Genomic DNA, 14,257 nt, shown 5'->3' with positions numbered 1-14,257 from the left:
CCCATTCACCTTGACCTTGGCATTGGGTGTTGAGTATAAGGCTATAATCCATGTCAGCATATGGGGATCTAATCCCAAAGTTTCCAGGTATTTCCAGGTATTCCTGAATGTCAGACAGTCTAGAGGCCCAAGTCTCATGCATCATCTTGGCATCCAGTGAATAAAGTTTGGCATAATAATCACGGAACAGCGAGGCGATCTTAGAGGAATGAGAGACTACCCCTCCAGAGGGTGACTGTGATTTATGAATATACGTCTGTGCCCAATGTCTTTGGTGGGCTCTGGAAAGCATCCTCCCACACTTGTTACTATGCTCAATATATTTATGGGAAAGGTTACGAAATTGCTTGCGGACTTTACAGTCCAGTAAACACTAAAAAAAGGTCTCTCAATTCCAATAACCTCTCTAATACCTCAGGTTGATGCTTATGCCGAAGCTCCGTCTGCTGGAGGGCACCCAGGACCCACTGAAAGTCAGCTTGTCGCACCCTCTTGCACCTGGCTCCCTGTGAGATCAGTTCACCATCACCACCCACCACTGCCTTGTGTCCCTCCCAAATCATTGCCTCTTCGACATCTGTGGTAGTGTTTTCCTTAAAATAATGAGTGAGAGTGTCTGAAACTCCCGCTACCACTAAAGTATCCTCCAAGAGATTTTAGTTCAACCGCCATGACCAAGTGTGACGGTTGCCTTGTGGCAAGGTGAAAGTGGCGGAGATAGGTGCATGATTCGAAATAGTAATATTCTCTATGGACAATGCCTGCAGCAGCTCGAGGGTCAAATGGTCAACAAACAAAAGATCTATGCAAGTGTAAACATTGTGCACTTTTGAATAATAGCTGAAGTCTCTGTCTGAAGGGTGCAGTATCCTCCCGCTATCCAGCAAAAGATGAGATTGGAGAGTTTTATGTAAATGCTTAAGAAACACATACGAGTGGGTGGGTTGGTTGTGGGATGTGTCTAGCAAAGGGTCTGGGCTCACATTAAAGTCCCCCCCAGAATCAGGAGGCCCTCCCTAAATTCAGCCAGCCGTTCTAGAGTTGCATCTAAGAATGTTGGTTAGCATTAGGGGCATATACTGTTGCAAATGTATACACTGTCTCAGCTATCTTACCCTTCAGAAAAACATATCAACCTAGGAGATCTGATAGATGCCCTGTTGGTTGATAGGGACATGACTTATGGATCGCTATGGCCATACCTTTCGATTTAGGGATCGTAGACGTGCTAAGGAACCACTGGTTGAATAAGTGAGTGGGCAATTTAGGCGTGGACTGAGAAGTAAAGTGCATCTCTTGCAGAAATAACACCCAACCTTTTCAATTACACCCATAGTTTGCTTCATTTGTGTGGAGAGCAGAGACCACGAACATTGTAGGAGATTACCTTAATAGATGCCATAGTACTTGAAGTGTGCAGTTGGACCACAGAGTGAGCACCGATGATCATGGTGTGAGCAGGAAGGTGAGGAACGTGCCCTAAGTATTGCAAAGCAAGAAACAAGAAAAAAAAGAACAGGTAAAAAAAAACATTAAAACATGAAGCATATCGACAAATAAACCTGACAAATGTCACATAACATAATAGGCAGGTCCTAACCCACTCGCTACCTGAAATAGTCGCAAGCTAGGCACAGGGCACGACTCAATTACGGGGAGGTCCCTGGGCCTCAGTTTGCAATCCCACTCGGGATCTATATCACTGTTGGATAAGCCTACTGGGGGAACTATGAACACCACGGGGAGGACAAAAGAAAACAAGGAAACCCCCCTTTTCCAAGCTCCGCCCCTCGCATCTGAGCTGTGTGGGGAAACGAGTAGGGGACGGTAACTGTCCATGTCCATAAACTCTCACCAGGTTCCAGGAAGGTGAACCCATACTATAGGGAACAGGAGAAACATAGTCAATGTGCTAATTCAAACTATGAACTAAGGTCACCAGGTCCAGCCCCCAACCCCCCCCCCCCCCCGAGGCTAGTGACTTCTGACCCCGGCAAGTCCAAGGAAGTGAAGACCATACTGAACATCTAGATAGATGGGGTACAACAAATAGAAGGAGGAGGTCACAGCAGTCTCTGGGAGTAGAGGGACCCTGAGAGGTCTGGCGCTTACGGCATCTGGAGCACCCCCTGCCTCTTGCAGGCAACCAAGGCTGGGGGAGGGCTAGAGTAGGAAGCCCCAAAGAACCTCTCCAGTCAGGGAAGGCGACGTTTCCTAGCTCCAAAGTAGAGATGAAGTGTGGCAAGTCATCCTTATTATGCAGCGTAACTTGTCTGCCTTCCTTCCTCACTTGCAAGCTGAAGGGGAAGCCCCAATGGTAGGTGAGGCCTGCCTCTTGCATGTCAGCCAGCAGAGGGCGCAAAGACCTGCATTGCATGAGGGTACGTCTGGATAAATCTTGATAGAAGAACAACTTTGCCCCATCAAAATCAAAGTGTTACTATTTTCCGAATTTTTTGCATAATGCAATCTTTCACCATATATTTATGTAATTTTCAAATAATGTCTCTGGGGTTATCCGGATCCTGGGAAGGAGGCCTAAGAGCCCTGTGGGCCCTATCAATTTCAATGGGGACAATGTCTGGTAGTTCCATTATTTCCCTAAAGACGCCAACCAGGGTGGGGATGATGTCCTTGGGTGCTGTAGATTCAGGCAGGCCATGGATGGGAATGTTTGCCCGCCTGCTCTTAAAGTCATCCAACTGGCATAATAGGGCATCTATTAGCTGGTCCCGCACAGTGCATTTAGCTTACAGCAGGGGAATATGGGGGAGAGCCTCCTCAAATCATTGTTCTAGGGTCTCCACTCTGCCCCCCAAGTGTGCAGTATCTGCTTGCAATTGGGCAAGTGAAGGCCTTCTCCATCCTGGCTGTGAAACGCTCCAGGTCCTCTCTAGTGGGGAATGACAAGATATGGAATTTAATGTTTCCATCTCCTATCAGGTCTGCAAGGTCTGAGTTGCAGTCCTGTAAGTTAGTGGAGCCCAGGGAGGCGGGGGGGCAGAGTCTCTCACCAACCAAGGTGATAGGATCAGGGATTCTGCCAGCTTAGGGAGCGGGGTCGCGTGGTGCTGTGGGGCCTCCAGCTCTGGTGCCATCTTGGAGTTTCCCTTCCTGGTCCACCGGGTCTTGAGGAAGAAGTGTGCCAACGAGCCCTGTCTCGTCCGATCTGTCCTTGGCGGCTGTGAGGAAGTCTGTCTGTGCCGAGACATGACTGGAGCCAAAAAGAGACGAAAGCTGATTAAAGCTGCGGAAGGAGCGGAGCTTAGGAGACATGCGTACTCACTCCTCCATAGCTTGGCCATGCCTCCCCCCTTATGGAGTTTGGTTTTGGGCACCAGTTTCTAAAAAGGATATGGGGAACTGGAGAAAGTGATAAGAGGCATGGAGGAGCTCAGCTATGAGGAATAATTAACTGAAGTGAATTTCTTCTCTCTTGAAAAGAAGAGATTAATGGGTGATATGATCAACATGTATAAATATGTAAGTGGTCCATATAGTAAACTTGGTGTTAAGTTATTAAGGTCATCACAGAGAACAAGGGGGCACGCTATACATCCGGAAGGAAAAGAAATGTAATCTCCAAACATGGAAAGGCGTCTTCACAATAAGAGCTGTGAAAATGTGGAATAGACTCCCTCAAGAGCTGGTTCCAGCCATTTCAGTAGATTGTTTTAAGAAAGGCCAGGATTCTTTCCTAGATACACATAATATAGCTGGATACTAATATTTATAGGTAAAGTTGATCCAGGCAACATCCGATTGCCTCTTGGGGGACCAGGGAGGTTTTTTTTGCCTTCCTCTGTACAATATACAATATATAGGATTGTATATACAATATTTAGGATTGTATATATAGAATTGTATAATTTTTCCCTTCTATTGGTTGAACTGTGTAAACTTGTGTCTTTTTTCAACCAGACTAATTATGTACTGTAACTATGTAGCACAAGGGACACACCTTACTGACTGTAAGTTATGTCCCTTGTGCTGGTTTTTCCATTTTTATCATTGCACTTAGGCTTTAACAATTTTAAAATATTTGAATGAAAAGAAAAACAGCAAGAAAATATTCAAAATAGATTGAAAAATAGACAATAAGCAACATTCAAAGAAAAGGGATTACAAGTAAATTTTACTTAGGCGAAGTGTGTCTAGTCTTTAATTATGTGCAGAGTCCAATCCATTTTCAGAGTAAGTCCAGTTTGCTATATCAGAGTCACTGGCCCTCAAAATGTCTCCTAACATTCCTTCTAAGTTCCAATAGTAAGTGAGAGCTACAAAGCTGCTAATGCGGTCATCTTCTTTTGTTCCTGGAGAGGGTGTTAACAGAAATTATATAACCCATAATAGGATCTGGGAGATGTGCTGAAGAAACTGGAGACTATTTTATGATGCTCAGTAGACTCACCTTTAATCCCAACATTTCTAAATTCAATTGGTTCCATCTGAGAGGTTTTATCATTCAACAACCAACGTATTATTGCACAGAATAAAATTACAATTTGATAGAGACCAAATATGATATAAATCAGATGTGTATAAAACTTAGAAGATTAAATGTGTCCATTAGCCTACTTGATCTTGTAATACAGGTATGTTTGGCTATGACTGATTTCTATATTTTTTTACATTACAGGTTTTATGAATGTAATGTATATTGCAGTCTGTATTATGTAATATGGGCTTGGTTTCATTCTAGATTGCCTACTTTGTGTCAATGTGTCTTAAAGTAGAACTGAACCCTAAAATATTTTACAGCCAAGGAAGATACCATTTTAGCCTCTGTTTGATCTTCAGTTGCCATGGTGCTGCACCTGTGATCAGTTATGACACCAGCCATTTTATGGCTTGACAGTTCATATGAGATCACAAGAAACTTTGCCAGTTATCATGGAATACTTTGAATGTAATTGTTTTGGTTAGTTAAATTAATAAGTTTAGTTCCACTGTAAGCTGGTTCTTTTCTTTTGTTCATCATATTACCTTCCCTTAATGCTAGCACACACAATTTAATTCTGACAGTTTTTTATTAACTAGCGAGTTTTGGAGAAACAAAGGTGGCACTGTTTGCAATATGACTTCCCTACTCCTTCCACATGGTTTCAGGTTGTCAGACCTTATCTTCACAATCAGTAACTTATATATTTATGTTCCATTCATGATCCAATTCCTGTATTAATATTTATCAGTCTTTAGCATATTATGTAATGTTTCTCCTTTGTATTTCATTTATTTCTTCTTGTTCAGTTTTACTTATAAAGATGCAAAGTTTACCCATCTGGAGGTGCCTTTGATCTTCATATATGGAGCTTTCAATTACAATTCTACAAATCAAAAAACAGATCCTTTTTCGGAAAGATTAAACCCAGTCCTTTAATTGCGAAGAATTGCACAGATCTCATGCTTCAGTGGAGGGGTTGTGAAGCCAACAGCACCTGCGAGGTTCAGTTTTGCTACAGGTGGAGCCTGAAAGGTGAAGTTTTGTAACAGTGTTGTAAAGAAGAGGAACAGTTCCGTTTTAGCCAAGGTTTCCCCAGCACAACTTCTCTTACCTCGGAAAAGAAATAAAGTATAAAATAATTATTCAATTAATGACAAAAGAAGAATATTGACTTTTTACAGCTGTAGGGCAGGTAACTTTTCATTTCTGTGTCCCTCTAGGTCTGCATGTGTCATCTCTTCAACCTCTGCCAAGAGGGGGCATTGTGGGGGTTTGTGCCTTACATTTTAGAGGGCTTTATACTTACCCAACCAATATTTACAGAACTTTTTCTGTCCCCGCAAATCTTTGTGGTTAAAGAGTTTCCAACACTTTGTACAAATCAATACATATAACTGTAATGCCCCGTACACACGGTCGGACATTGATCGGACATTTCGACAACAAAATCCTAGGATTTTTTCCGATGGATGTTGGCTCAAACTTGTCTTGCATACATACCGTCACACAAAGTTGTCAGAAAATCCGATCATTCTGAACGCGGTGACGTAAAACACGTACGTCGGGACTATAAACGGGGCAGTGGCCAATAGCTTTCATCTCTTTATTTATTCTGAGCATGCATGGCACTTTGTGTGTCGGATTTTGTTGTCGGAAAATTTTATAGCCTGCTCTCAAACTTTGTGTGTCAGAAAATCCGATGGAAAATGTGTGATGGAGCCTACACACGGTCGGAATTTCCGACAACAAGGCCCTATCACACATTTTCCGTCGGAAAATCCGACCATGTGTACGGGGCATTAGAATGATCACTTTCATTTCATTCTAGCCATAGACAAGCAAATGTAGGAGTAAGGTGCAATTAACATGAAAATCCAATGCAATAGAAATCAGCTATCCTGTGTCATCAGTGCAGTACATGCATAGACAATGTATCACTCAAACCTTTAGAAGAGCAGTACGGAATCATGTTAAATAAAAGAAAGGTCTGGTGTCACCAGTAACACACCTCCATCCTTAATAATACAATAGAAATATGGATGTCGCCCATGGGACTTTAAATGAGGTGTGCACAATTGACCGATTAAATGGAGAAATGTAAATACAGTAAAGTATTTATTACAAAAATAGCCACACATATATAATACAATATTGCACATAGTTAAAGATTGCATTGCATTTAAACTACATGAGTATACATGACATCTATAACACTCAACACGTTTCGCAAGATGTGACTCGTTTTTTAGGGGTGGATGCATGTGGGATATATCTGGAAATTAATAATCAAAAAGTAATGCAACACGTGAATAAATGGTAAGAGGGGCCTCACAGAAAAAAAGGAAAGATCCCATACTTACCAATCGGCAAGGCCTAGGTGTCTGTGGCTATGTTCACCGAGGATGGCAGCAATATATGCTTGGGAAGGGAGCTGAGGAAGCGGCACCAACCAAAAAACCCAGACCAAGGAACAATGGGAAGGCGGACATGGCATGGGTAGAAATAAGTGACCTTGGAGATCCTAAATAATCCGTTCAGTATCAGCTAAAATGTAATGTGATATGTATATAATCAAACACTGATAAATTAGCAAAATAGTAACAGAGTATATGATAGAATGCATAAATGCATGTATAAACCAACCTGTTGCGATGGTAAGACGTATAATGCCAAGGAAATGTGTGCAATGCTGAAAATATGTGAAAAGGGATGTCAATAAAGGCAATCCCTGAAAGGAAAAAGAGAAATGTAAAAAAATGTGAATATGAGAAACATAGAAAGCATGACTAAGCATAGATAAGTGCTCAATGTGAAGGATAAAGATGTCTACCTGTGTAGGCTCAATGGCTTGCAGCAGCAGAATGAGCTGTCCCATGTGAGGTGAAAGAGTGAAATGAAAAATCCCAGTCATGTGTGCTCTCCCATTTATAACCCCACAAGGGCTCCAATGGACTCCACCCATAGATAATCCATTCAGGTGTCAACTATAGTATAATAGGTGTGTAGCACTTACCCCCAAAGGAGCTGCTGGTTTAGATTGGGTTTACCGTTACCTCACCGTTACACCATGTTTGTCACAGGGGGTCCCATTAAAGAGAAAAGATTCCATGATGTCTGCACCAAACACTTAGTTTCTTTCTTTGCAATTCTTTTATTCTTCAATGTCAGGTAGAGGGATGGAGGGTTAAGGGGGATTCAGGTACCTTGTATTGCGGATCAGGGTATTTCTTCTATCCAGAGGACAAATGGTTTCCTCAACTGGATATTGCATTCACCGGATAGGTCTCTCTCACTGACCTAGCAACCGGTGCAATGCTCGGACACAGTCTCTGCCATAGACTTGACGAGAAACAATAATCGTTGTGATCGTTACACAATCCTCTGCCACAGGACAGTGTAACCAAACTTTTGTTAGATTTAAAGCTTAGCTGCACAGTACCAGTTTCTTTCAGCCGATCCGGCGATACTGTGAGACAGGTGATCAAGGATGCATCCTTCGATTGAGTTTCCAGGCTCCTTCTGAGATACCAGCATACTTTGCTCGGTCACCTCCAGGAAAAGTCCTCCCCTGGTCTCCTCCAACTGATCGCCTTCTCCCCACAGGGAAGACAGCACAGGACCACCCTTTGAATCAGCAGGCCCCAGAGCTCCTGGGCCTACTTCTGTAGTAGCAACACCTTGGGCCAGCTGGCCCCATGGGAGCAGAGCTGGCCCGGCCCCCCTTGGGCCAGGAAGGCCTTCAGGTCAGGGACAACGATAAAAGATCCCCCAAGGATATTTAAAGCACCTGTACCTTAAATACCCTTACCCAGAATGCACAGCGAGTGAACCACTCCCACCGGGCTGTTTCTGAGTAAAATGGGTACCCAATGCATCCAGCCTGTTGCATTTCCAACACTTACCGGTGGCCACGACACCCATGGTCAAGTGGAAACTGACACAACCCAGCTGAACTGATACAGAAACCAGTAAATTTACCATAATTAGTCTGAGCTAAACGACAGCAAACTTAAATATACACAGATAGCATCTGCCAGGAGCAGGGCGCTACAGGTGTTTGAACAAACATTGCTAAATTAGCAAAATGATCATGGAATATATAATGGAATGCATGAATGCATTTATAAACCAACCTGTGGCGATGGCAAGGCAGATAATGAGGCCAGAGAGGAGTATGTACAAGACTGCAGATATGTGAAAAGGGATGTAAAAAAAGCAATCCCTAGAAGAAAAGTAAAAATGTGAAAAAAGTGTGAATATTAGAAACATAGCCAGGTACATTGGAGTGCTTGGTGTGAAAGGTACCTGTGTAGGATCAGTAGCTTGCAGCAGCAAAATGAGCTGTCCCATGTGAAGTAAAACAGTGAAATAGGAAAATAAAAATATGAAAAATAAATAAAAATATAAAAAATGGCAGTCGTGTGTGCTCTCCTATTGATATCCCCGCAGGGGCTCCAGCAGGCTCCGCCCTCAACACCATTTTCACTTTTCTTCTAGGGATTGCTTTTTTGCCATCCCTTTTCACATATCTGCAGTCTTGTACATACTCTTCCCTGGCTTCATTATCTGCCTTGCCATCGCCACAGGTTGGTTTATACATGCATTCATGCATTCCATTATATACTCCTTGATCATCTTCTAATTTAGCAATGTTTGATCATACACCTATTATACTATAGTTGACACCTGAATAGATTATCTATGGGTGGAGTCCACTGGAGCTCTTCTGGGGTTATAAATGGGAGAGCACACATGACTGGGATTTTTCATTTCATTCTTTCACCTCACACGGGACAGCCCATTCTACTGCTGCAAGCCATTGAGCCTACACAGGTAGACATCTGTATCCTCCACATTGAGCACTTCTCTATGCTTGGTCATACTTTCTATGTTTCTCATATTCACATTTTTCACGTTTCTCTTTTTCCTTTCAGGGATTGCCTTTGTTGACATCCCTTTTCACATATTTGCAGTATTGCACACATTTCTTTGGCCTTATCCGTCTTACCATCACAACAGGTTGGTTTATACATGCATTTATGCATTCTATCATATACTCTGTGTAGCAGGGCAGTACCTTGCCATGATCCAGGTCTAATAAACAGCCAGTTCACTAATGAGTCAGCTGTGTTCTGGGCTTTAAGTATTCACCAGACCAAGGCTCTAGGCTCCCAGTTGAAGACGACTCCACCCTGCAGACAGGAGGTCTGGGCATGGTAGTCAGTAGGGCTTCACCTAGGAGAGAGGTGGGAGCCAGTGTAGCACGAGACTACTTGCTGTACGCACGAAGGTGCTGAACGTCCGGTCTGTGGGAGACAGACCAAGGCACTAAAGTGTAAGGGCTAAGCTGAAGAGCTGTGTTTACAAGCCGGGGGGGCTGAAAGTCATTTACTTTGGTAGCAGGACTGAAATACTGAATACCCCTGCAAAGGAATCTTCTGTGTTTGTTTTGAACTTTCTTTTAAATAAAAGTGGACAAAAACCAGCCCTGAAACGGATAAAAGCGAGTGGTGGTGTTAACCACTTGCCCCCTGCCACATGCCGATGTACGTCCCTTTTTTGAGGACGGATATCGTTGTTATGGCAACAGCTAGCTGCCATAACCCCGGTATCCCTGTTTTCAGCCGGCTACAAGATAAAAGTGGTTTCTGCAGCGGATTCGCCCCAAGATCACTTTTATCGGTGGCAGGAGAGGCCCCCCCTCCTACCGCGATCCGGTGCCCTCCGCCACTTACCGGAGCCATCGGTAGTGGTGGAGGCGATCGCGTCCTCTCACTTGCTGTGCATGGAGACGAGTGAGGGGAAGATGGCCCCCACCCGTCTCCATGACACTGCAGGGCGGAAGCGACGTCATAACGTCACTTCTGCCCATACCTCTTAAAACCACATTTTTTCAATGTCATTTTTTCAAATGACTTTTTTTTTTTTTTTATTGCATTTAAGTCCAAATATGAGATCTGAGGACTTTTTGACCCCAGATCTCATATTTAAGAGGACCTGTCTTTTTTCTATTACAAGGAATGTTTACATTCCTTGTAACAGGAATAAAAGTGACCCAAATATTGTTTTTTTAAAAAACAGTGTAAAAATAAATAAAATAAAATAAAATAAATAAGAAAAAAAACTTTTTTTTAAAAACGCCCCGTCCCGAGGAGCTCACGCGCAGAAGCGAACGCATACGTGAGGTATCGCCGCGACTGTTAGAGTGAGAGCAATAATTCTAGCCCTAGACCTCCTCTGTAACGCAAAACATGCAACCTGTAGAATTTTTTAAACATCGCCAATGGAGATTTTTGAGGGTAAAAGTTTGACGCCATTCCATGAGCGGGCGCAATGTTGAAGCATGACATGTTGGGTCTCAATTTATTCAGCGTAATATTATCCTTCACAATATTAAAAAAAATTAGGCTAACTTTACTGTTGTCTTATTTTTTTATTCAAAAAAGTGATTTTTTTTCCAAAAAAAGTGCGCTTGTAAGACCGCTGTGCAAATATGGTGTAAAAAAAGTATTGCAATGACCACAATTTTATTCTCTAGGGTGTTAGAACCCCCAAACATTATATATTGTTTTTTTTCTAAGTAATTTTCTAGCAAAAACAACTGTTTTAAACATGGAAACACCTAAATTCCAAAACGAGGCTGGTCTTTAAGTGGTTAAAACGCTACACTTGGAGTGAACCCCTGACATCATAGTTACATAGTTACATAGTAGGTGAGGTTGAAAAAAGACACAAGTCCATCAAGTCCAACCTATGTGTGTGATTATGTGTCAGTATTACATTGTATATCCCTGTATGTTGCGGTCATTCAGGTGATTATCTAATAGTTTCTTGAAGCTATCAATGCTCCCCGCTGAGACTGCCGCCTGTGGAAGGGAATTCCACATCCTTGCTGCTCTTACAGTAAAGAACCCTCTGCGTAGTTTAAGGTTAAACCTCTTTTCTTCTAATTGTAATGAGTAGCCACGAGTCTTAATAAACTCTCTTCTGCGAAAAAGTTTTATCCCTATTGTGGGATCACCAGTACAGTATTTGTAAATTGAAATCATATCCCCTCTCAAGCGTCTCTTCTCCAGAGAGAATAAGTTCAGTGCTTGCAACCTTTCCTCATATCTAAGATCCTCCAGACCCTTTATTAGCTTTGTTGCCCTTCTTTGTACTCGCTCCATTTCCAGTACATCCTTCCTGAGGACTGGTGCCCAGAACTGGACAGCATACTCCAGGTGCGGCCGGACCAGAGTCTTGTAGAGCGGGAGAATTATCGTTTTATCTCTTGCGTTGATCCCCCTTTTAATGCATGCCAATATTCTGTTTGCTTTATTAGCAGCAGCTTGGCATTGCATGCCATTGCCGAGCCTATCATCTACTAGGACCCCCAGGTCCTTTTCCATCCTAGATTCCTCCAGAGGTTCTCCCCCCAGTGTATAGATTGCATTCATATTTTTGCCACCCAAATGCATAATTTTACATTTTTCTACATTGAACCTCATTTGCCATGTGGTCGCCCACCCCATTAATTTGTTCAGGTCTTTTTGCAAGGTTTCCACATCCTGCGGAGAAGTTATTGCCCTGCTTAGCTTAGTATCATCTGCAAATACAGAGATTGAACTGTTTATCCCATCCTCCAGGTCATTTATAAACAAATTAAATAGGATTGGTCCCAGCACAGAACCCTGGGGAACCCCACTACCCACCCCTGCCCATTCTGAGTACTCCCCATTTATCACCACCCTCTGAACTCGCCCTTGTAGCCAGTTTTCAATCCATGTACTCACCCTATGGTCCATGCCAACGGACCTTATTTTGTACAGTAAACGTTTATGGGGAACTGTGTCAAATGCTTTTGCAAAATCCAGATACACCACGTCTACGGGCCTTCCTTTATCTAGATGGCAACTCACCTCCTCATAGAAGGTTAATAGATTGGTTTGGCAAGAACGATTCTTCATGAATCCATGCTGATTACTGCTAATGATATCGTTCTTATTACTAAAATCTTGTATATAGTCCCTTATCATCCCCTCCAAGAATTTACATACTATTGATGTTAGGCTAACTGGTCTGTAATTCCCAGGGATGTATTTTGGGCCCTTTTTAAATATTGGTGCTACATTGGCTTTTCTCCAATCAGCTGGTACCATTCCAGTCAATAGACTGTCTGTAAAAATTAGGAACAACGGTCTGGCAATCACTTGACTGAGTTCCCTAAGTACCCTCGGATGCAAGCCATCTGGTCCCGGTGATTTATTAAGGTTAAGTTTCTCAAGTCTAATTTTAATTCTGTCCTCTGTTAACCATGGAGGTGCTTCCTGTGTTGTGTCATGAGGATAAACACTGCAGTTTTGGTTACTGAAGCCCCCCGATTCACTCGTGAAGACTGAGGAGAAGAATAAATTCAATACCTTCCCCATCTCCCCATCCTTTGTAATCAGATGTCCCTCCTCATTCTTTATGGGGCCAATATGGTCTGTCCTCCCTTTTTTACTGTTTACATACTTAAAGAATTTCTTGGGATTTTTTTTGCTCTCCTCCGCTATGTGTCTTTCATGTTCTATCTTAGCCATCCTAATTGCATCCTTACATTTCTTGTTGCATTCTTTATAAAGTCTGAATGCTGAGGATGATCCCTCAACCTTTTTGAAGGCCTTCTCCTTTGCTTTTATATGCATTTTTACATTGGAGTTAAGCCATCCAGGATTTTTGTTCACTCTTTTAAATTTATTACCCAATGGGATACATTGGCTAATGCCCTTATTTAATATGCTCTTAAAGCAAACCCATCTCTCCTCCGTATTCTTTGTTCCTAATATTTTATCCCAATTTATGCCTTTTAGCAAGGTTTGTAGTTTAGGGAAGTTGGCTCTTTTGAAATTCAGTGTCTTTGTGTTCCCTTCATGTTTCCTATTTGTGTGATTTATACTGAAACTAATTGACCTGTGATCGCTGTTATCTAAATTGCCCCGTATTTCCACATCCATGATCAGGTCTGTATTGTTGGTAATCAGTATATCCAGTAATGTTTTATTTCTAGACATCTGTTACTATTTTGCTAATTTCGCAATGTTTGATTATATACATATCACATTACATTTTAGCTGACACCTGATTGGATTATTTAGGATCTCCAAGGTCACTTATTTCTACCCATGCTATGTCCGCCTTCCCATTGTTCCTTGGTCTGGGTTTTTTGGATGATGTCGCTTCCTCAGCTCCCTTCCCAAGCATATATTTCTGCCATCCTCAGTGAACAAAGCCACAGGCACCTAGGCCTTGCCGATTGGTGAGTATGGGGTCTTTCCTTTTTTATGTAAGGCCCCTCTTACCATTTATTCATGTGTTACATTACTTTTTGATTATTAATTTCCAGATATATCACACATATATCCACCCCTGAAGAGCGAACCACATCTCGCAAAACGCGTTGGGTGTTACAGATGTCATGTATACTCATATGTGATGCAATTCTTAACTATGTGCAATATTGTATCGGCTTTACCTTTTGTATGTTACTTTTTTATGTGTGACTATTTCTGTAATAAACACTTTACTGTATTTACATTTGTCAATTTCATCGGCCAATTGTGCACACCTCATTCAAAGTCCCAAGGGCAACATCCATGTTTCTAGGGAATTATGTTAGGGAGATCTTACTAGTGAAATATCCATTCCTTCCAGGCATTGTAAATATAACTTTTGGATAGACCGACTTAAAGGCTTTGGTCAAAAAAGTTGTAAATATACCAAGTGGGAATTAATAAAATACTAAGTGTGACCCCATTTGTAATTTGGGTTAGTGCCCACTGCTGACTTGGT

The 14,257-nt window shown here is 42.2% G+C and overlaps 1 protein-coding gene across 1 annotated transcript in view; it reads right to left on the bottom strand.

The window, feature by feature from the left end:
• Positions 1 to 14,257, bottom strand: part of LOC141141157 (uncharacterized) — a 156,543-nt gene that overhangs the window by 81,461 nt on the left and 60,825 nt on the right. Inside the window, exons 12-13 of the mRNA XM_073628860.1 lie at positions 6,987 to 7,172; positions 5,439 to 5,555 (exon numbers count right to left, since the gene is read on the bottom strand). Of these exons, the coding sequence (XP_073484961.1) occupies positions 5,439 to 5,555; positions 6,987 to 7,172 (303 nt within the window). The remainder of the gene's footprint in view (positions 1 to 5,438; positions 5,556 to 6,986; positions 7,173 to 14,257) is intronic.

This window comes from Aquarana catesbeiana, linkage group LG04, assembly GCF_042186555.1.
Source record: "Aquarana catesbeiana isolate 2022-GZ linkage group LG04, ASM4218655v1, whole genome shotgun sequence".
NCBI lineage: Eukaryota > Metazoa > Chordata > Amphibia > Anura > Ranidae > Aquarana > Aquarana catesbeiana.
The sequence above is the reverse complement of the archived record's forward strand: the minus strand, read 5'-3'. Positions and strand labels throughout refer to the sequence as shown.